Genomic DNA, 23,991 nt, shown 5'->3' on the forward strand with positions numbered 1-23,991 from the left:
CCGGTTACGTGGTATACCAAGTAAAGCTCCTAATGTTCGTTATACCAAAGCAGCACGGATGTGCCGATAGTAGAAGTATGGATTGTTTGACTAGATGTACTGTAAGAATCATATTCGTTGTTGCATAATTATAACACAATATTTACATTTTTTTAAACACAAATTTAGAATACTTTTATCACACCTTTTGCCCAAAAGTGCCCACCATAGTGGCTTGGAGAAACAACCGTAGTCACTCTTCATGTAGCGATTTTTGTAGCTCTGCTGAATGATAGACAATTTGGGTATAGTTTAGCGGCAAACATCTGCGCTACATTGTACTCGATATTTTCGATCTGCGCATCTAGGTTTCCGGCAGCTACGTGTACCTTGCGGCAAAAAGAAACAATTCCCCACCAACTCCTCTGGTAGTGCTCCGATATGATCTACTCCAAACCAATAATGCCGTGCCGGTAGCACTCGGTTTGGCTCGGAACCCGTACGTATTTGGGTATTCGGGTGCTGAACTACGGCCAACGGGGAAGAATATTTCTCCGCACCATTGGCCGCTATGCCGAGCGAATACGAATTATCCAGAATGCTACAATCTCGCAAACCAAACCTCCCCCCGTACGCGGGGACAGGCTGCCCGAATGACGTTAATCGAACGGCAGAACCGAGACACTTTAAAGCATAAAGAGGATAAGTAGTAGGAGCGATGATTTGTTTACCACAATTGTATGCGGGGATCTACGACGCTCTCCGTTTGTACGTTCAATTTAATTCCGAAAGGGTTCAGCAAACACTCACACTCCCTAAAACTCGCACACACACACACACACACACACACACACACACACACACACACACACACACAGGCACATTGCCGACACTCCAGCACACTTGTGCATGCCCGTAGGTACGTGAGCAGATTGTTAAGCAATAGATTGCAGACCCGATCCCCGCCTTTGTTAATGTGGCGTGTGTGCCTAGCGAAAAGAAAAAGACAAACAAATAAGTCACCCCCAAGGCGACAATCTCGTTAATTTATTGACAGTACCAAAAAATTGTAAATAGTTTACTTACGCTCCTGTGTGCGCCTGCCCTTCCCGGCAGTGGCCCAAAATGTCTCGCAAAGTTCTGCACGGCAAATGGCGCCATTTCACTGGGTTTAGAACATTAGAACCTGTTAAAGGTATTAAGTGAAGGTACAAACAAACGGCCAACGGGGGGAAAGGGATGTCACTTTGGGAAACTTGGGCCAGTTGGGATTGGGAGCTGCCAATAAAGGGTGTGGAGGTTTTTAAAACGCACCCAAACTTTGAAGAAACTCTAATTAGAAGCTTACATTTGCAAAGCGCAGATGTCAATTTGTTCTAGCATTTCAGTCATTTCAGCAATGATCTCATCTGCCTAATACTAGATAACTCACGGGAGCTTCTTTTCTCCTGCCGGTGTGTAGGTAGCGTCGGACGTGTACCCAGTTTCTAATGAAACTTCCAACAAGCAATTACAATCGCTACTTTCCGCACCTGCTCACACAGCCTTCACCAATATCAAACGAAAGAAATAGAGAGCGAGAGAAGAGCGAGTGAAAAAACCGAGAAGCTGAATATGATTCGCCATGTGGTGGCGAAGCTTCGGGTTCGGGTTTGGGGGGGATGGGAAGGGGGCAGCCGCAAGGTAACGCTAACGCCTGGTTCGAGTGTAGTGCAAAAACAACAACAAAAAGAAGCATGTGCACTAGAGTACTATGTAGTCACATGGTGTCCATGTGCGAGGTGCCAGTCGCAAACTAACCTTCCTCCAGTAACGTTCGCACACCCGGGCGGCGCTTTTGGAGCTAGTTGGTATTCTAGTTGGCTAGCAGAGCGAGGTCCTGGCATGCTATAGACACCGGCAGGCAACAACGATCCTGGGTAGAGCTGTAATCGATATTCGTGGAACAATTTACTTGCAGTATCAAACGGGACAGTGTGTGCGTTCTGTTGTGTCTTTGTGAGAGGTGCATGTGTGTGTGTGAGAGAGTTGTATGTGTGACAGTTTAAGTTGTTCCGAGGAGCATGTCCTGTTCGGGTAGATCCTCGCGGCGAGTGAGCACCGTGGTCGGTCGATGTGTGATGCTACTACTACTACTACTGCTGAGCGCTGCGTCTACCGACGCACAATGCGTGGGCAGTGTCAGCCAGCGGCTGAAGATGTCCGCCCTGCTCGACAGCATCTACCCGCCCTGGACGGACGGTAGCTGTCTGCTGCGGGAGCCGGCAGCAGAACCGACCAAGATCGACGATCGCCTACCGCTCGACTGGGACAGTCTGATTGTGCAGGCGAACGAAACGATTTCGGCGCTCCCGCCGCCCTCGAACCTGACCGACATGGCGGACTATTTGCTCGAGCTTGGGGCAGACGGCGACGGCCTGGACACTGCGCCAACGGGCAGCGATGAGCTGAGCGCTACCGAAACAGGTGAGCAATCAAGTGTGTGTATGTGTGTGCGTGTGTGCGTGTGTGATGATCCCAGAACATCCAGGACTCACCCAGTACACCGGGACGGAGTGGTGCGCACGTGCTAGAGAGAACACTTTCACCTTCACTAGGCTCATCAATCAAATCGTAACCGGAACAGTCCCAGGCCTCCCCCCATCAACGTCGTTCAAACTTTGCCCGTGGTCAGCCCGGAAACTCGCGAACCATCATCCCCGGAAGCAAACCGTGTGTTGTGCAGTACCTGGAACTGGAGCCTAGAAACAAACGGTACCCCGCGTTTGGTTTCATTTTTGCCCGCCCTGTTATGCTGCCGATTGCTGTTTTTTTTGCCAGCACCAAAACAAATGCACGCTTTTTAACGGTTATGATAACAAAACCCCAATGCTCCGAGCAGAAGAATAAGCAGAAGAAACAAACATCCACACGACGGGGGTTTCGGTTTCCTTCCCGTCCCTGCTAGGGGTGGAGGGAAAGCAATGGCGACAGTGACATAAAAACTGCACCGAGTGGAATTGCTTCACCCGGCGCGGCCCGCCCGTAGTGCTCTGGGGGCTCTGTTGGGGGTTGGAATTATGATAGCGCACTGTGCGTTGCGTTTTTCGCCGCCCTTCCTTCCTTCTTCCTCTGTAGCGAAAAAAAACGTTTGATTGAGTTTTGAAAGTGAAGTCGGTGCGTCATGCGCGCAAATGTGCTAACCTCTTTAGCTATGCTGCACCCCACCCCGACCGGCCGACCGAGCGCTCGAACTACGCTCAAGTGCACCACCGTTCACACTCGGGGTTGTCCCCGCTTTTCTGGCACGCATATGCGTTTTTTTTTTTGTTGTAACTCGGCCTTTACCAGTGCACGACCAACTTGGCCGGTTTTAAAGGCAGACGCAGCAACGATCTAGCCAATCCGAGATCCGGGGATAGAATTTGTAGCAAGAAGTGGTCGAGATTTGTTGCTTTTTTTGTTGTTACCTTACTTCTTGGACTTTATTTTGTCATTTATCCACAAGGTCTAAACCCCTGTATAAAAACTATTAGGCAGATATTACAGGATTTTAAATACATTCCGTTAACTGTGAACTCTTTGGTTCATATCTCTGGAACCCTTCGGACCATATAGAAGATCTATGTTGGGATTCATCTTATTGCATAATTTTGGGACACTTTCTGCAGGGGAAATGAGCCTTATGAGATGGGAGTTAGTATTCTTTATGAAATTCCTGTTGGTATAATTGAAATTCCTGTTGCATTTTCACAAAAAGAGTACCGTCGTAGAATCCCTATCATAAAAAGTTCATTTCAACTAAGAAAAGAGACAAGAAGGTGTTCCAAAATTAAGAGAACCCAAAAATGATGAGAAGCTAAGTAGGCATTCGCTGTTGCTCATCATGCTCCAAGTTCTGACAGTTCGGAGCAATTCAAAGAATAGACATTCTGCTAATTCAAAGTTAATTCAAAGAATTAATAGTACAATCTGTCAATTGTAATATCTTTGGTCCATATCTCTGGAATCCTTTGGACCATATAAAAGCACAATGTTGGAATTGATCTTATTACGGAGGTAGTGATACATGCAGTGATTTTCAGGGGTTCTCATAATTTTGGGACCCTTTCTGCTGGGGAAATGAACTTTATGTGACCGGAATTAGTACCCTGTTACGACAGTCACAATGGAAATTGCTATTCGATTTGCCCAAAAAAGGTGCCGTATAGTCCAATTCCTGCCATAAACAGGTTATTTCAAACAAGAAGTCAAACAAGAAGGTATTTCCAAAATTTTGAAAAGGTAAGCAGGCATATCAATGTTCTGACAGCTCGGAGCAATTCGGAGAATATACGCGTTCGCAAACCTTCAAAAATCCGCAAGTCAGCAGCTGAGTTCTGCATTGCAGAACCATCGGCTAACACCTTCCTCATTCCAAATGTTCCCCATTTCTAACAACTTTGTTGGCTCAGGCTTTGATGGTCCATGTGTTGGTTTGAAGCTTTCCAGTGACTCACAACAACAGCAAAATTCCAGTGACTTGCGTTAGAGTCGCAAGGGGGTTTCTCCCCAAAACACGTCCTCCGGGAGCTAAACAGTCTGCGCATCACTGCGCTCGGAGGTCTTGAGCACAGTACCCGTTTGTAGATGACCTACAAACGCTGCCATTGTGTGTTTTGCCAAGACCATTCCTCCATTCTGATCGTCTAAACGGGTTCAGACGCAACGTGCAATGCGCGATACTGAAGAAAGCGCTAAGCACCGCGCGCCGTTGGCATTGCTTTCGCCAACTTCCTCCCAATCTGCCATCTCCGGCCCGAGCGCTCATCCCATGACCGACCCCCCTCCTTGGTACCAATCTTCCCACGCTTCTAATTTCAGCACCCTTCAGCACTGACCTTCGGTACGGGCAGCGCGCCGCGGGGACGTCTCCGTGTAAAGGTGTGCGGGCGCTAAAGATCAAGTACGCGCGTACTGTACATTTCGTACAGCACAGTGGCTTATTAACGCCGTCCAACGAGACCATGACACTGTAAACGAGCTGCTGCCGCCGCCGGGCTACTGCGATTAAATGCGCTAACACCTGGAACGGGGCCACACTTGGCTCCGGTGGGTTGCGCACATGTGCGTACATCTCGACCGATATCTCGACCCTGACGCGACCAACCCTGGCGCGGGTTGGAGGTTGGAGGGCAAAGCGAATTAAAGTAGCGGGGTAGCGGCAAGAAGAAAAAAAAAGCCAAACCGTACGGAACACATGCATCGTTTAATGAAGCTGAGATGAGATTCCGGTCTCCGGATCGGTATCTAATTCTGCGCTCATAGTTCAACCCACTGGGGCTGCGAAGTTCGTGACATTGCCCCTACCCAACGCGCAGCCAGGGGGGAGAGGGGGGATATATCGTATTTAACTAGCAATCTAGAAAGTTAATGGACGCTCCGTACCTCACACGCAGACCCGTAACCCATCGCTGCCATGGCCGCTGGACATATTAAAGCCGAAAATTGCACCCACTGTACCGGCGGGAGCATAATGATTGGCAGCGCGCCCGGACGGAAGACCGGAAGAGGCCGGTGGGAGGGGTGGTTGTTTGTGCAAGTTGCGCCGACCCTTGGATTCGGTTCGACTTTTGGCGGATGATGTAACGCACAAAACTGCAGGCGTACTTACTACTATATCGCGACTATTACACTACCCAGGGTACAGAGTTTTACATAATTGTGTGTGTGAGTATTTGTATGTCTTCGAGTGTATGCGTGTGTGTGTGTTTTGATATCTGTAGCTCTTCCAGCTATTGTTGTTTCGTTTTCTTTACTTTTTTTAACACTGTTGCCCAGCGCTTTATTTTCCGTGCAATGCTATGCCCGAAACGTGTGGGCATACATGCACACACACACACACACACACGCATTCTGATCCGATAGTCGCGATAGCGAAACGATCACGAGGACAATAAAGATATTAAAATGCATGCCATGCGCGTGTTACGATTGCCGTCGCGCTGTGCCCGCGCGCAAGCAATCCGCGCGATGGACCGATCGAATGTGCGCAACCGTTTGTGTGCGCGCGCGCGATGGCCAAATCAGCCGCTGCCGCCACTGCCGTCGTCGTGTAGCAGCGCTTCATACTGCGCATCATTTACATTCCGTTTAAGCCGTAAGAGCAGCATTCGGCATTAGAATTGTGCGTGGATGGAGCAAATTCTATTTTGCGTAGAAGTTTTGCGCACTGATTTATCGACTTTCGAACGTTCTTCTGCGTTTTGATGACGAAAAATCGTTAAATCTGACGAAGTAGGCGTCAGTCGCCATACTAAATCAGGGAGAGGATTTCAAACAGACATCTCCAAGAGAGCTAAAACGATAGGGAATTGTATTAATAGGAGACAAAGACAAAAAAAAAAACAAATAAAATTGAAATAAATGTGTTTTTAAATCCCCAACTTTTTTATAGTCGGATAGTATATTATATATAGTCGGTAGTCGGTATAGTCGGATAGTATCTTTTCCTTAACAAAATGGCCTCATAGCTAGCAAATATTGGCTGATGTAGTGATGAAATTGAAAAGTTAATGTTATTAATCAAGAGCATTTTCAAAACAGCTACATTGCTAATTCTTGTGCCTATTATTGGGATTTTCAGGGGTTCACATAGTTGTGAGACACTTCAATGATTGTTACGGGAAATGAACTGCAAGCGTTGGGAATTGGAGTCCATGGCACCGCATTGGACAAAATCCTTAGAAATTACTGTTGGATTTCTACAGGTCCAACTCCCAACACATTAAGTTCCTCTACGAAAGAGTTAATAAAGTGTTCCAGAGCTATGAGAAACCCTGTAAATAACCTAACATATGTTTAGAATATTAGTTCTGAAACCTGATTTAAAAGCTCAGATAGGTGTTCTATGAGTGTTGTACGTTGTGTTCTACTAAGTGCATTCCATCGGAATGTGAAGATGATATTTTGACATGAGAACTAAAGAACTGTTCAGGAACCCTTTAGATTTAGCACAGGATTGATCAAAAGTTGTGGATTGTAGATCCTTAAGCGTCCAATCATAAATCCTTAACAATTTTCGCCGATCAAACGTACCGTGTGGTGTTGTAGTGGTTGAAGGAGCAACCAGCTGTTAACCCAACAATATTATTTTTCGGTATTTTTTTAAACAAAACGGTACAATAGAAATATGCATACCCTTGAATTATAATCGTTAATAAAAATTAAAAGGAACCTCAATTTTTCCTCCACAATATTTCAACCGCTCGCAGCATACATCACCTCGCTGAACAAGAAAGTGTTCAGCATCAATGTGCCATTCGATCCTGCCTACAGCGATCGCGTCTCGGCCGAATGCAAACGACAGTCGGCGCTGTTCTTCCGTGCGTACGCCGCATCCGAGCTGTGGGCCCTCAGAAGTAAGTAAAAACCGTGTTGCAAATGCCAGGACACCGCACCCCAATACTTACCTCCGCTTTACTTCGCTCGCTGCCATATTCCAGTGCACGATGCTAGTGCCAAGGTGGGACACGGCATACTGAACGGGAACATCAACCAGTACGGCGATTTCGACCAGTGTCTTAGCATTCAGCAAACCCTCGGCAGCATGGGCGATTCGTCGGCCCAGGCGGCACCGCTCCGGGGGCGGTACTGCATGGCCGAGGTGCAGCCGACGATCAAGCCCAACACGCGCGTCCTGAAGCACCTGTTCGAGCTGGTCCAGGCGCACGGCATGCTGAAGAGCAACTTGGATGATGTAAGTAGCGTGGGCGGAGGGCGCCTGACAAAGTGATTGACTGACCGGGGAAGCACGTTTCTAATTCGTCTATACACACACAGCCCGGTCACCGCGTGCCTCGGTTTTCCACCGTCCACTGGGCGCTGTGCGTACCGGCCGGCTGTACCGCGGCTGACGTTCAACAGTCGCTCGGCGCCTTCCTGCACCACTACATAGCGGACACGGGCCTGCAGACGGAGGTAAAGGTGCATCCGGCACTGTGCCAGACCAAGCACTACATCTGGCACGAGTACTTCACCGATCGGACGCTGCTGGTGTGGTGCGCGTTCGCGCTGTACGCGCTGCTGGTGCTGTCCTCCACCCTGTACGACCTGAAGTTCCAGACCAAAGGTATTAAAAGCGTGAACGGGATGCTGCTGCTGTTGACGTTGGGGGGGGGTTCTTCTCGTCTTAAACCACACCCTTTGCTAAAACTAGACCCGCTCTTTGCGAAAACGTTTTGCAGCGGAATGGTTCACGGTGTTTTCGCTCATCAAAAACACCCGTTCGATACTGAGCTTCAAGGAGGAGCGGAACGATATCGCTTGCCTGCACGGGATACGCTTCCTGAATGCGATGCTGCTGCTGATTGCGCACAAATCCATGGCCCTGTTCTTCAACCCGTACATCAATCGGACGGAAATGAGCGAGGTACAACAGTCGTAAAGCATCGCTAAAGAGGGCGAGATGTTGTTTTCTTCTTCTTCTTCTTCTAATCAATATATTGTGTGTTTGTGTGCCCTCTGCTGGGTCAGGTGCTTGGCCAACCGTGGACCGTGATCGGCCGGGCGGCAGCCATCTTCACCGATCCGTTCATCATGTTCAGCGGCTTCCTGACCACGTTCTCCTTCATCGAGCGGCTGCAGAAGGGCCAGCGGGTTCGGCTGCACCAGGAGTACATTGGCCGGTTGCTGCGGATCGCACCACCGCTCGGTGCGCTCATCCTGATCTGCACCTTCGTGCTGCCGTTTCTCGGCACCGGCCCGCTGTGGAATCTGGTGGTGACGAACCACGGCGACATCTGCAAGCAGTACTGGTGGCGCAACATGCTGTTCATACACAACTACTTCGGCTTCAAGAACATGTGCCTCACGCACACGCACCACGTCGGCATCGATACGGAGCTGTTCTTCGTGGCGCCCCTGTTCATTTACTGCGTGTGGAAGTGGCCCCGCCGCGGCCTGATGGGGCTGGCGGCGATCGCCCTACTGACCACCGTCCACCGGTTCTACGTCACCTACAGTATGCGGTTGGCCAACTACGTCTACTTCGGCACGTCGTAGGTGTTTTGGTTTCGGTTGCTGGCGATACCCGCTGAAGCCCATGATGATAGCTGATCTTTTTTTGCGTTGTTTTTTCTTCTTCTTTTTGTTTCATTGCAGCGTGAAGCAACTGTTTGAAACTGCCGACTACATGTACATACTGCCGTACTACCGTGTCACCGTCTACCTCATGGGCGTTATGCTAGGCTACGTTTGCTCCAAGTACAAAACGATGCAACTCACCGAGGTAAGCACCGTGCATTCTAGTGATGTGCTCTTTGAAGCGCACCCACGACTCCGATCCGATTCCGGATATTGTTAGTCCGATTCCGACTCGGGCAAGCTCCGAACCACTAGTTCCGCCCAGAATTGCAGTCATTCGGAATCGTTCGGAGTCGTCCGGAAACGTCTGGAGGTGGAGTCATTTGGAATCTTCCAGAGTCCGACTCCGGGCAACTCCAGGCAACTCTGAACGACTCTGAACGACTCCGGACGACTCAGGACGACTTCAATTCCGGGCGAAACTAGTGGTTCGGATTTTACCAAACCGGCTCTCCGGATAGCTCCGAAACTCCGGGTGACTCCGAACGGCTCTTAACGACTCCGGATGACTCCGGACGACTCTGGACGACTCCAGACAACTCCGGACGACTTCAATCCTGGGTGGAACAAGTGGTTCGGATTTTACAAAACCGGCTCTCCGGATAGCTCCGAAACTCCGGGTGACTCCGAACGGCTCTTAATGACTCCGGACGACTCCGGACGACTCCAGACGACTCCGGACGACTTCAATTCCGGGCGGAACTAGTGGTTCGGATTTTACCAAACCGGCTCTACGGGTAGCTCCGAAACTCCGGGTGACTCCGAACGGCTCTTAATGACTCCGGACGGCTCTGAACGACTCCAGACGACTCCGGACGACTCCGACTCCGGGCAACTCCAGGCAACTCTGAACGACTCTGAACGACTCCGGACGACTCAGGACGACTTCAATTCCGGGCGAAACTAGTGGTTCGGATTTTGCAAAACCGGCTCTCCGGGTAGCTCCGAAACTCCGGGTGACTCCGAACGGCTCTTAACGACTCCGGATGACTCAAGACGACTCTGGACGACTCCAGACAACTCCGGACGACTTCAATCCTGGGTGGAACAAGTGGTTCGGATTTTGCAAAACCGGCTCTCCGGATAGCTCCGAAACTCCGGGTGACTCCGAACGGCTCTTAACGACTCCGGATGACTCAGGACGACTCTGGACGATTCCAGACAACTCCGGACGACTTCAATCCTGGGTGGAACAAGTGGTTCGGATTTTACAAAACCGGCTCTCCGGATAGCTCCGAAACTCCGGGTGACTCCGAACGGCTCTTAATGACTCCGGACGACTCCGGACGACTCCAGACGACTCCGGACGACTTCAATTCCGGGCTAACTAGTGGTTCGGATTTTGCCAAACCGGCTCTCCGGGTAGCTCCGAAACTCCGGATGACTCCGAACGTCTCTTAACGACTCCGGACGACTCTGGACCACTCCAGACGACTCCGGACGACTTCAATTCCGGGCGGAACTAGTGGTTCGGATTTTACCAAACCGGCTCTACGGGTAGCTCCGAAACTCCGGGTGACTCCGAACGGCTCTTAATGACTCCGGACGGCTCTGAACGACTCCAGACGACTCCGGACGACTCTGAACGACTCCAGACGACTCCGGACGACTTCAATTCCGGGCGGAACTAGTGGTTCGGATTTTGCAAAACCGGCTCTCCGGGTAGCTCCGAAACTCCGGGTGACTCCGAACGGCTCTTAACGACTCCGGATGACTCAGGACGACTCTGGACGACTCCAGACAACTCCGGACGACTTCAATCCTGGGTGGAACAAGTGGTTCGGATTTTGCAAAACCGGCTCTCCGGATAGCTCCGAAACTCCGGGTGACTCCGAACGGCTCTTAACGACTCCGGATGACTCAGGACGACTCTGGACGACTCCAGACAACTCCGGACGACTTCAATCCTGGGTGGAACAAGTGGTTCGGATTTTGCAAAACCGGCTCTCCGGATAGCTCCGAAACTCCGGGTGACTCCGAACGGCTCTTAACGACTCCGGATGACTCAGGACGACTCTGGACGACTCCAGACAACTCCGGACGACTTCAATCCTGGGTGGAACAAGTGGTTCGGATTTTGCAAAACCGGCTCTCCGGATAGCTCCGAAACTCCGGGTGACTCCGAACGGCTCTTAATGACTCCGGACGACTCCGGACGACTCCAGACGACTCCGGACGACTTCAATTCCGGGCTAACTAGTGGTTCGGATTTTGCCAAACCGGCTCTCCGGGTAGCTCCGAAACTCCGGATGACTCCGAACGTCTCTTAACGACTCCGGACGACTCTGGACCACTCCAGACGACTCCGGACGACTTCAATTCCGGGCGGAACTAGTGGTTCGGATTTTACCAAACCGGCTCTACGGGTAGCTCCGAAACTCCGGGTGACTCCGAACGGCTCTTAATGACTCCGGACGGCTCTGAACGACTCCAGACGACTCCGGACGACTCTGAACGACTCCAGACGACTCCGGACGACTTCAATTCCGGGCGGAACTAGTGGTTCGGATTTTGCAAAACCGGCTCTCCGGGTAGCTCCGAAACTCCGGGTGACTCCGAACGGCTCTTAACGACTCCGGATGACTCAGGACGACTCTGGACGACTCCAGACAACTCCGGACGACTTCAATCCTGGGTGGAACAAGTGGTTCGGATTTTGCAAAACCGGCTCTCCGGATAGCTCCGAAACTCCGGGTGACTCCGAACGGCTCTTAACGACTCCGGATGACTCAGGACGACTCTGGACGACTCCAGACAACTCCGGACGACTTCAATCCTGGGTGGAACAAGTGGTTCGGATTTTACAAAACCGGCTCTCCGGATAGCTCCGAAACTCCGGGTGACTCCGAACGGCTCTTAATGACTCCGGACGACTCCGGACGACTCCAGACAACTCCGGACGACTTCAATCCTGGGTGGAACAAGTGGTTCGGATTTTACAAAACCGGCTCTCCGGATAGCTCCGAAACTCCGGGTGACTCCGAACGGCTCTTAATGACTCCGGACGACTCCGGACGACTCCAGACGACTCCGGACGACTTCAATTCCGGGCTAACTAGTGGTTCGGATTTTGCCAAACCGGCTCTCCGGGTAGCTCCGAAACTCCGGATGACTCCGAACGTCTCTTAACGACTCCGGACGACTCTGGACCACTCCAGACGACTCCGGACGACTTCAATTCCGGGCGGAACTAGTGGTTCGGATTTTACCAAACCGGCTCTACGGGTAGCTCCGAAACTCCGGGTGACTCCGAACGGCTCTTAATGACTCCGGACGGCTCTGAACGACTCCAGACGACTTCGGACGACTCTGAACGACTCCAGACGACTCCGGACGACTTCAATTCCGGGCGGAACTAGTGGTTCGGATTTTGCAAAACCGGCTCTCCGGGTAGCTCCGAAACTCCGGATGACTCCGAACGTTTCTTAACGACTCCGGACTACTCTGGACCACTCCAGACGACTCCGGACAACTTCGGACGACTGCAGACGACTCCGGGCAATTCCGCTCGAGATTCCGAACGATTCCGAACTCCGGATAATTCTAGGCGGAACTACCTTCCGGAATCGGTTCCAAAATTATTCGAGTAGGATCGGAGTCGACCCCAGATTGTTGCCTCCCATCACGCATCACTAGTGCAATCGAATATCAATGCGGTCACTATTTTCATCAAATCAAATGTTTTGTTTTTGTTGTTTCTATGTTCTCTCGTCCTTAACAGAAACAAATGAAAATCGGATGGTACATCAGCACACTGTCCATTGCCGTGGCGTTCTTCGGACCGGCACCGATGGGCTCGATGCACTACGTGTACAACCCGCTGCACGCCGCGAGCTACGCAGCGTTCTCGCCGATAGCGTGGTGTCTCTTTTTTGCCTGGACCGTCTTCACCGCCCATCTGGGCTATCGAAGTATGTGGCCGCTGAGATGTGTGCCTTTGGTTTAGTTTAAATCGTGAATAAGAGGATATAACTATCTTTTTTTATTTTTGCTTTCCGCTACCAACCTGCCAAACCCGAGCGCAGACTGGGTGATAGACTTTTTCTCGTGGCGTGGGTTCCGCATCACCACCAGAATATCGTACGCTATCTACCTGACGCAGTTTCCCATCTTCTTCTACAACGTTGGCAGAACGCGGTCGCCACAGTATTTCGAGTTCTGGCCGGCCGTTATCGTAAGTAGAAGCAACGACACACGCGCGGTTGCTGCAGATGATCTAATCAGACGGCCATTATCGATTGCAGTTCAACACTAACGAGTACCTGGTCGTGTTTCTCTCATCCTTCCTGCTGACGGTCCTGTTCGAGACACCGTTCATCAACGTGAAGAAGCTACTGTTCAGCAACAACCGACACGCGAAGCAGGCGGCGGGCAGCAGCGGCGATGGCAGCACAAGCGCCACTGAACCATTGGCAGCGCATCCTGCAAAACTTGACGCAGCACCGGGTAGTAGTGCCGGAGGAGTTTGTCCCGGCATGATGGACGAGAATGAAAATAGTCGATCTAATGGGTATTTTGAGTGTGACAAGAGTAAATTAAATTGTTAGGCAGTATTTCGTTTGTGTTCCATCGTTTCACTTCTTTTTCTTGTGATGACACAGTAGCTTGGGAGCCTCGCCGCTGGACCTTAAACATACGTTGTTATGGACACTATGGTTGCTATGGATTATTGCATGCTAAAAAAAATAGAAACATTTTTAACATAAGTTTATTATTTTAAGATGACCCTTGTAACCAAACGGACGACATCAATACAGGTAGAACACGCGCACACAAAAATCACAAACGATTAAATCACGTACGATTAAAATAAACTGAGAGACAAACCACTGGTGTTGTTTATGTTTTTTTGCTTGGGTTTTATTATAATTGCTCATAGTTCAAATACAATAAAATATAATTCTTTTACTTATATATCATCTGGGTAGTTAAATGTTATAAATGCAAAAACTGAGAAAGTAATCCGCTTTTATCGAAAACATGTGTAAGTAAAGAATGAAAAACCTAACTGCCATCAGATTGAACTCAAAGCGAAGGAACGGTCTAGCTTGAAAAAAACGTTAGATATGAGTGATGAATTACTAATCGAACTGCCAACAGCAGCGTAACTGTGTAGCTTGAACGATCGAAGTTTGTAGTGATCAAATCATAAAAAAAGTAATAAAAGTTAGCGAAAAGCCATGGACTTGGTTCTCTGGTTGCATGGTTTACTGGTTGGTATCAGCAACCAAATATTGTTCATCTATTAAAGTCTGATAGGCGAGTTTTTGGCAATCCATCGCCGTGTAGAGCTCTACCTCTGGCAAATTCGTACCCTCCTCCACGTCAGGGCACTGGATGACGCGCACGTAAAACGATGCATCTGCAAGAAGCTCCAGAAGCCGTCCGTAAACCTCTGCAATGGGTCGTGTGGCGTTTGGCTGAACGCCCGCCAGCCGCACACATGCATAACTCAGTGGATTCAAACGCAATTCTGGCGGGCACTCGCAGATATCCCTCTTCGGCAAAATGTCCTCACTGAGATAGTCCACGTGCAGGACATGGACGGCATCTTGCACATCGTCCACCTTCTCTATAATCGCTCGGTAGAATAAACCATCCTCACTATAACGAGCCAGGCATGGTACACCCGGCACGAACATACCCGCCTGCTCCTGCTCGCCTGCTGCCTGCATCTGGGAAGCTGCCACGGCCTGCACTTTGTCGTGCAAACAATCCATCTGCTGCGAAAATTCCTTCTCAAGGGGACGGATGTAGAGGACCGGCTGATCGGTACAATAGGACACCAAATCAGCAAAGAACCCTTCTGCCCACGGTTGAATCCCCATTTGGTAGGGGTAATGCGCTGCTATCATTCCACCCTTGATCGCCGAGCTGCGTTCCAACGCACAGTCCGAATCTGGCAAGGCATTCGCAACCGCATCATCGGGAGCTTTAAAATGTACCACATCAAATTGACTCGTTTGGCATCCCGCATCCGAGGTCATGGCAGTGGACTCGTTCTGCATCTTCAATCTTACGTTGGTAAAAATCTGTAAATATACACAAGATTACAGCCTCAGTGTATGCATTTAGGCTAGCGGTTTTCAATCGTGGACTTTCCTCCTCACGATGGAAATTTGATGGGGGGGGGGGGGGGAATAGGATTTGTGTTTTAAAATTAGAATAAAATTAATCTGTAAAAATTAAACTGCCATCTTGCGGAATCCAGAAAAATATTATTCATCCAACAATCATTTGAAATGGTGAATTGTACAAGATTGCTAAAATTGGAAATTGTATTCGAGAATCGTTATATGGCGATAATTACAAACTTTGCCGCCTTTCGCATGCACCTATCTATCTAGGTGAGTTCAACAATGCTGGAAATATGAAAACTAAACAGAACAAACCCCGCAATGGATAGGACATCCAAGATCACAAGCGGTGATGTACGTTATCGACTACCTAAGTTTCAAGATACAGAAAAAAGCATGCATAACGTCATCAACACAAGAAAACATACTAGTGGTACTAGTGGAAAACATAAAAGTGGAGATCAGCCCTCGATGTTACGTTAGCGTTACGTGTTACGCCTGTTCTCAAAACCCAAGCAGCATTCTTGATGAACGATTGTACATTTACTTAATTATTTGATACATGTAATTACATTTAGGGATTTTTGTAATTATTTGCTGTAAAAAGTGTGGGAATAACAAAATCCACAGAAAGTATAGAAATATAACACAACCGCTACTTTGTATGACATTGTCAAAAACATTTAAAGAATAATACGCCACACGTAGAAATAATTATAAATTGGTACGGTACTTCCTCAATCTGTTTATCAAAAGCAAGCGTATCAAAAAATGCATACAAAAAACTAATGCAAGGAACACTAGTTGATTATAACACTGAAACTAGTGTTCCCTTAACACAAAATAACATGTTTAATTTTGGTTTACAAACAGAAACGTTGAAGGAAACGAAGCAAATCCTACACAGTACTTCCATAGATTGATGTGAATCGCTTAATATTGAATGCACTAGGGATGGTAGGCTAATTGTTACAATTTTGTCGCAAAATGTAAATAAGAAAATGTTAGATTTTTTTATTGATTCGGAAGTCTGTTTCAACGCCTTGAGTTTGGATATAGCAAAAGAGCTGGGTTTAGATTGTATGAATCACAACGATAAGGAGGCTTTATCTAGTTTCGATGGATACTTATCCAACACTGAAGGATCCATTCTTATAAAACTACATATTGGTATATCTGTAAACCTTATTAAATTTTTCAAACTAGAAAAACTTAGCGTTCCAACTATAATCGGAGCAGATTAAAAAAATACGATGGTGCGGCGGATAATTAATTAATTAATCAATTAATTTTCTGTGAATAATATCATCCTAGTTTTTCATTCATTTCATTCAGTTTTTTCTAATTTTTATTAAAAAAAAATCTTTACTGTTGAGCTTCTCGGATTGATGCGACAAGTGCCTATCAGGCAACACCGAATGATTGCCAATAGTGATGTGCTGTATGGAGCGCACTCACGACTCCGATCCGACTCCGACTATTGTTAGTTAGATTCCGACTCCGGCAAAATGGAACCACTAGATCCGCCCGGAGTCGGAGTCGTTCGGAGTCGTCCGTAGTCGACCGGAGTCGTCCGGAGTCGACGACTCGGAACGACTCCGAACGACTCCGAACGACTCCGAACGACTCCGAACGACTCCGAACGACTCCGGACGACTCCGACTCCGAATGACTCCGGACGACTCCGAACGACTCCGAACGACTCCGAACGACTCCGACTCCGGACGACTTCGACGACTCCGAACGACTCCGAACGACTCCGAACGACTCTGAGCGACTCCGGATGACTCCGACTCCGGGCGACTCCGAACGACTCCGACGACTCCGAACGACTCCGAACGACTCCTAACGACTCCTAACGACTCCGGATGACACCGACTCTGGGCGACTCCGGGCGACTCCGTACGGCTCCGGACGATTCCGAACGACTCCGGATATTGCAGCGCGGACCTACCTTCCGGAGTCGATTCCGAATTTATAGGAGTCGGATCGGAGTCGACTCAGGATTTTTGTCAACTTTACCCATCACTAATTGCCAATCGGGCCACACTTTGCACACCACACACACGATTGAACTCTGAATAAAGATTATTCCTGCATTAAGCGAACACACTTTTTTTCATTTGGTAAAACAGTCCACTCGGTATTTCCACTTTGCGTTTCTCTTCCAGTTTAACATTTACTCTCAGAACAAAAAAGAGCCTCCACGATTCTTGCGGATTATTCAATCGCCAGGATGTATCCTTACCTGGAATATTGTTCCGCGTTGTCAATTTGTCCGTTTTTCAATATGCTTCCCAGTGTCTGATCACTTCCGTTGCGCAAAGCTGTGGGGTTAATTTCTGAAAATAAAGAAAATACAGCTTCAGCGTATGGACCAAACAATAGATTGATTTATGGGGACGAATAATTTCTATAGAATACAATAAATGGGACGCCTACAGTCCAGAGATCAAATTGTCAGTAAAAAACATTTCACTCTTTGTAATGAAATACTGAGAATTTGGATCAGATTTCCATACAGCGTCTCAATCGTAAAACCGGAACAAAACTTTATTGAACTAAATTTTGTTCGGTTTTCCGATTAAGGCACTGTATATCACTATAACTAAATACAAATTCAACAATTATTAAACCTGCAATACTTACCGCTTTAATTTGCGACACGTTCACCACGAAAGTTACTGCGAATGTGATACGAACAATAGCATGCGTTTCCGAATGCCGCCAGGCCACCTTTGTGATCTTTTTGAAACAAATGGGCTCCATTCTCTCGATGTTGCACAAGGTGAATACAGGAAGATGGTTTATTGCCCGCTGAACAAATTTGAGCAGCTTGCGTGCTCGCCCCAAGTGTAGTTGATCGTAACTATTTTTCCATATCTGCTCGACTAGCACTCGATACTCCTGAAATTGTGTTGCAAGAGCTAAAAGTTTGTTTATTCGTAAATTAGACTTTCTTCCAACGTCACACGATGGCGTGCAGCTCATTTTACAGACATATCTATGGGTATCGATGAAGAACGCGAGCAAAAGTTGTGCGACGCTACCCAACCCAAGTGCCACAAATCCACTAAACGACCACTAAACGGCTTCTAAACGACTCAAGTTCTCTACCTAAACGGAATATAGAAAGACTTCGTTTAGCAGACGGCAAACGACTCATGCATTCTAAAAATAGCGAAAAAGCTGGTGGCGCTCTCTGTTGGTGGGATACCCCAACCAGTTGAGCTTCATTGCTTGGAGGAGAGCTTTCTCATTTCCTCTGTACTGTTGTATGGTTTCTCATTTAAGTTATGCATCGCTAGAACTAGAACGGCGATACAATTGTTTAAATACTAAACTCCAAAGAGAACCACCAGCACTGAAGCAAGTGAGATTTGAGTAATGGTCGTTGGTGTTGATACCCACGCATCTGACCATACGACCATTCATGTTGTAGTTGGTCATGAAGCCATTTTATACTTAAACGATATCGAATTTTTATAAAATAACGTCACACAAAATTTGATTTTGTTTTTTATCAAATACCAAAGCTATGAATATAAAATGAGCTCGACGGCAGAGTCCATCGATAGAAGAAAGTCTTATTTACGAACACACCAAATCTTGGTGCTTTCAACACACTTGATCACACACAAGGCAATAATTTCAGGTGTATCGAGTACTAATCGAGCAGATATGGGAAAACAATGTCGAGCAAATGTCACTTGGGAAGGCTGTCTGACTGGGGCTTCTTTCATGCAAGGTTACTGGCGCTAAGCTGTCGGGATTGCGAAGCTGAATTCGAGTAGTATGTGAGCTCACAGACTGCTCGATTTTGTTTTGGGGAGAACATAAAAAAAGTAGACAGATTGAGCTTTCCCATGTGAACAGCTCGGTTTAACCCATTGCCGTATATAGAAGCTTGAAAGTATGAAAGTGTGAGTTATAAACGATATGTTCAAGCGTTGAAGTTGATGTCAGAACTTCGGTAGCTGCCGGAAAACAAGACGCTTAGAGTGTCGTCCTCGATTTTCGATAACCAAAACATTCAGCCACTTTACCAAACTTGATCTATTTTGGGAATGATCGTAACGATTGTTAAAATAACATAAATTGGTGGTTTCGTTGGATGTTTTTATTTTTTACATTTTGCCATATTGCACGCATAACTGAGCAGGATAATCTTTAGATAAAATAAAACAACTGTTGTATCTAGGCAACTGCAGCTATCGTTCCTCTTCGATCGAGTTTGGGAAAGTGGTTGATTGAGTATGTAGAAATAAGGGATCTAGCCAGGAGTATCAGAACAGCGCGGAAACGCATGGATCAACAAAACGAAGTGAAAGAGTGTTTATTTTTTTTTAAATTTGATACATATTGATGAGTATCCATGGTTTGTTTTGGGCCGATAGCTTGAGCTATATTCCGTTTAGGTTGAGAGCTTGAGTCGTTTAGAACCCGTTTAGTGGTCGTTTAGTGGATTTGTGGCACTTGGATATTGCGATGTGTGTGATCAAGTGTGTTGAAAGCGCCAAGACTTGGTGTGTTCGTAAATTAGACTTTCTTTTGTCGATGGACGATGCTGTCGAGCTCATTTTTCATTTATAGATATGTTTTTTTTATGAAAAACATCTTTCAACAATTTTGTGTGACATTATTCTATAAAAATTGGGTATTATTTAACCCAAGTGACATTTGCTCGACATTGTTTTCCCATATCTGCTCGATTAGTACTCGATACGCTTGAAATTGTGGATTTGTGTGTGATCAAGTGTGTTGAAAGCACCCAGATTTTGTGTGTTCGTAAATAAGACTTTCTTCTATCGATGGACTCTGCCGTCGAGCTCATTTTATATTCATAGCTTTGGTATTTGATAAAAAACAAAATCAAATTTTGTGTGACGTTATTTTATAAAAATTCGATATCGTTTAAGTATAAAATGGCTTCATGACCAACTACAACATGAATGGTCGTATGGTCAGATGCGTGGGTATCAACACCAACGACCATTAATCCAATCTCACTTGCTTCAGTGCTGGTGGTTTCCTTTGGAGTTTAGTATTTAAACAATTGTATCGCCGTTCTAGTTCTAGCGATGCATAACTTCAATGCGAAACCATACAACAGTACAGAGGAAATGAGAATGCTCTCCTCCAAGCGATGAAGCTCAACTGGTTGGGGTATCCTACCAACAGAGAGCGCCACCAGCTTTTTCGCTATTTTTAGAATGTGTTGTGGATAGACGTGCCGAGCCCTGGATTCACCGTAGCAGTTGCGCTGCTGCTGGTCGACATCCAGGAATCGACACTGCGCTCACGCACACTACCACGCCGCACTTAGCGATGCGCGCTAACTGTGTGCAGAGCGCACCTAACGCAGGAGTGTGATACAGGCTACCGGTCGAGCAGGGCTCCCGGTAGGGCTCACGGTGCAGCTCGTGCGCGCGGCCCCATACATTGTATTGTGTTTTGTATTATTCAATAGTGTAATAAATGTTGTAAAAAGTGCAAACATAAAAGAATGCATGAGTCGTTTGCCGTCTGCTAAACGAAGTCTTTCTATATTCCGTTTAGGTAGAGAGCTTGAGTCGTTTAGAAGCCGTTTAGTGGTCGTTTAATGGATTTTTGGCACCTGGGGTGACAGCTGTTCAAACGTACAGCGAACATTTGCTGCGATAGTCAAGTGTGCAACCAGTTTTTTGTGCAGCTCTGTAGTGTTGTAGTGGTGTTTTCGAAATTTATTTTTGTTCATGAAGAGTGGGTAAACCTATAGTTATTGATTAAAATAATATTCTACTAACAATTTATTGATTGATTCAAGGTGAGGTAGGTTCAATTTAGGTAGAGAACTTGAGTCGTTTAGAAGCCGTTTAGTGGTCGTTTAGTGGAATTGTGGCACTTGGGTCATAATCATAAAACTAGTGGATTTTTTAATTTTTATATGAATTTGACATTTCTTGGACCATTATCCGTGCAAATCGATTAGCCGGCAACCGTCCGGTCCCGAGCTGCCCGGATAATCGACGTTCCATTGTATATCATCCTTAGCTTTAAAACAATCATAAAATCTTCTTTTATGACCCTCTCTACCCAAGCGCCACAGATTAAGCTTAAACGACTGGAAAATTGAATATCCATAAAACAAAATGAAAGCTCCACAGCTTCATTGGTTTGATCAAAAGATGGCGTATTAAACCTAATCATTATATTGCTATCCTTTTCTTGCAATGTGTTTCGACAAGATTCTTCTTATTATGACCTATATAGCCTTCTAACTTTCTGAGCAAAAATCCAAATGAATGGTCGTGTGGTCAGATACATGGGTATCAACACCAACGACCATTACTCAAATCTCACTTGCTTCAGTACTGAAGGTTTCCGTTGGAGTTTAGTATTTAAACAATTGTATCGCCGTTCTAGTTCTAGCGATGCATAACTTCAATGCGAAACCATACAACAGTACAGAGGAAATGAGAAAGCTCTCCTCCAAACGATGAAGCTCAACTGGTTGGGGTATCCCATCAACAGAGAGCGCCACCAGCATTTTTGCTATTTTTAGATTGCATCAGTCGTTTGCCGTCTGCTAAACGAAGTCTTTCTATATTCCGTTTAGGTAGAGAACTTGAGTCGTTTAGAAGCCGTTTAGTGGTCGTTTAGTGGAATTGTGGCACTTCATATGGATTTTTGCTCAGAAAGTTTGAAGGCTATATAGGTCATAATAAGAAGAAACTTGTCGAAACACATTGCAAGAAAAAGATAGCAATATAATGATGAGTTGTAATACGCCATCTATTGATCAAACCAATGAAGCTGTGGAGCTTTCATTTTGTTCTATGGATATTCAATTTTCCAGTCGTTTAAGCTTAATCTGTGTCGCTTGGGTATTTTCTTAACAAAAAACGCTGTAATTCATGGCACATTTCCAATATTGGGGGCCTTCACGATTCTAGTTAGTATTTGTATGGAGTTTGACAGTTGTAGCCTGAAATCATGTAAACAATCCATACAAAACCACACAAAAAACCAACCTGCGATTTTCAGTCTAGAAAATTTTAGCCTAAAAGCTAGAATTAGATTCGAGTACCTGCTCGAAAACACGGGTTTGTTTCATTTATCCCAAAGCGCATTAAAGAAATCAGGTGATCGAATCTGGAATCAAAGTGGTATCATAGCATTTTTTTATAATCAAATTTGAATATCACTTTTTGACAGAAAGAGTGAAAACTTTTGCTCCAACAAGTTTTCTGGAGGCTTGACGAATACTCAAAACACTCTAAAAATCTGCATTCAGAAGCAGAAGCGATAACAATCAGTCTTCTAAATTCATACACCTTGGGATAAGCCCACCTGTATATTATACTCCCTCAGATAGCTGCTCGAAAGCTGCTATACAATGCAAACAGCTGACAGGCTGAAATTTCAGCCTACGAGTTTCAAACGGAAAGGGCCCCATTATCATCGGAAAAACATGAAGTTCATAAAAACTGGCTAGGATATACCAAAACATAAAAAATTCAAAAACAAATCAGGACATTTTGATAAAATAAATTCTTTGACTCATTATCCGTGTTTTTCGACTATCCGTGCGAGGTCGAGTTCCGAAGAGCCCGGACAATCGGCGCTCCACTGTACGAAAATAATTTTCATTGTTTAAATGTGCTTACTTCAATTGCCGTTTTTCTTATTGGTAATTATGTTAATCAGATTATATGTGAAGCAAGAAATAATGGTGTTTATCAAATTTTATCTTATTTGATTTTTGCTAGATACAGTGGAGCGCCGTTTATCCGGGCTTCCCAGGACTTGATATCGCCCGGATAAGCAAATAACACGGATAATGAGTCGAATGATATAATTTATCATCAATTCCGCATTAGGTTTTGGAAAATTTTCTTATTTTTTGATAAAAATAACCCAGTTTTTATTAAATTCATGTTTTTCCACTGAGAATATTTGAAATATGCCATGACTTATAATGTTTTTTGTTAAGACAATGTGCTCTTATAACCGCTTTTTCAAATACCCTCCTCAGAACGCTATGTCACCTTTGTATTGAACTGTCATTTCTCAACAGCACGGATAAACGGAAAGCCGGATAAAAGGTACCCGTAGAAACGGCGCTCCACTGTAGTAAAAGGCATATTATTTATTGAAAATTTGAAGTCAGCATCACCGATTTCACACTTTTTTCCAATGGGAATACGAGGTGATACTCATGCTGAGTGAAGTACGCAATGGTAATGGGAAAGAGAAAAAAAGGTTCGTCGAGTTCTTTCACATTTTTCTAGGTAGCACTGTTGTAGTAAAACGTATTGGTTGCACAAAGAAAAAGAAAACGATGGAAATGTTGGGTTTGTTTTTTTTGTAATCTTTATATTTTATATATAAATCCATCATGCATAATTAAATTGAAGTTATCTTTCCTGCGAAACACATCTAGATTAATTGTTGCACGACGGTCTGCTTTGTTACCGACGGTTCGTCTATCCTGTTTCGCATAAATCCTTAATGCATAAATCCGTATGTATGTGTGTATCTTGCTTTGTTCCATTCCCGTGAATGTATTATTTGGCAACCTAATGCGCATTAATTTGAAGAGCAAAAAAACGACAACAAATTGAACAAAATTATATGTTTGTTGTGTTTGCTGAATCAGTTTGTAAAATCAATCAGCAATGGTATCTGTAAGCTTTATTTAAACTAAGCACGTTAGTTGTTTGTTTTTTTTTTCACTAGTTTCTTTGACGGATTATGCTTCAACTCTTTCAAATTGGTGTATTAATTTCGGGTGCATAAATGGCAAACGGACTGGTTTATTGTGCTAGATGGGGGGGGGCTTTTGGATGAA

The 23,991-nt window shown here is 46.1% G+C and overlaps 2 protein-coding genes and 1 long non-coding RNA gene across 3 annotated transcripts; 1 reads left to right on the top strand and 2 right to left on the bottom strand.

The window, feature by feature from the left end:
• Nucleotides 1-179: 179 nt before the first annotated feature.
• Nucleotides 180-1,756, bottom strand: LOC120906381. The gene is made up of 3 exons (XR_005740080.1): nt 1,412-1,756; nt 1,066-1,298; nt 180-968 (listed from the first exon to the last, which is right to left on the bottom strand). It is a non-coding gene; the product is annotated as an uncharacterized LOC120906381 (long non-coding RNA).
• Nucleotides 1,741-13,634, top strand: LOC120906380 (nose resistant to fluoxetine protein 6). The gene is made up of 10 exons (XM_040317992.1): nt 1,741-2,445; nt 7,212-7,358; nt 7,443-7,696; nt 7,780-8,068; nt 8,184-8,368; nt 8,473-8,996; nt 9,100-9,226; nt 12,803-12,992; nt 13,107-13,255; nt 13,326-13,634. Exons 1-10 carry the CDS (start codon nt 2,043-2,045, stop codon nt 13,626-13,628), a joined length of 2,571 nt encoding a protein of 856 aa, XP_040173926.1. The 5' UTR covers nt 1,741-2,042; the 3' UTR covers nt 13,629-13,634.
• A 380-nt stretch (nt 13,635-14,014) lies between these two features.
• LOC120906285 (tudor domain-containing protein 1-like) lies at nt 14,015-17,894 on the bottom strand. Its single transcript, XM_040317835.1, has 3 exons — nt 17,808-17,894; nt 17,407-17,500; nt 14,015-15,113 (listed from the first exon to the last, which is right to left on the bottom strand). Exon 3 carries the CDS (start codon nt 15,087-15,089, stop codon nt 14,289-14,291), a length of 801 nt encoding a protein of 266 aa, XP_040173769.1. The 5' UTR covers nt 15,090-15,113; nt 17,407-17,500; nt 17,808-17,894; the 3' UTR covers nt 14,015-14,288.
• Between the last annotated feature and the right edge of the window lie 6,097 nt (nt 17,895-23,991).

Source organism: Anopheles arabiensis, chromosome X, assembly GCF_016920715.1.
Source record: "Anopheles arabiensis isolate DONGOLA chromosome X, AaraD3, whole genome shotgun sequence".
NCBI lineage: Eukaryota > Metazoa > Arthropoda > Insecta > Diptera > Culicidae > Anopheles > Anopheles arabiensis.

Bases quoted from the DNA above. Each gene is read 5' to 3' on its own strand.
- LOC120906380 (XM_040317992.1), top strand. From the start codon at position 2,043: ATGTCCTGTTCGGGTAGATCCTCGCGGCGAGTGAGCACCGTGGTCGGT. The intron at 8,369-8,472 runs GTACAACAGTCG...CTGCTGGGTCAG, and splicing joins ATCGGACGGAAATGAGCGAG to GTGCTTGGCCAACCGTGGAC. The intron at 12,993-13,106 runs GTATGTGGCCGC...ACCCGAGCGCAG, and splicing joins CGCCCATCTGGGCTATCGAA to ACTGGGTGATAGACTTTTTC.
- LOC120906285 (XM_040317835.1), bottom strand. From the start codon at position 15,089: ATGCAGAACGAGTCCACTGCCATGACCTCGGATGCGGGATGCCAAACG.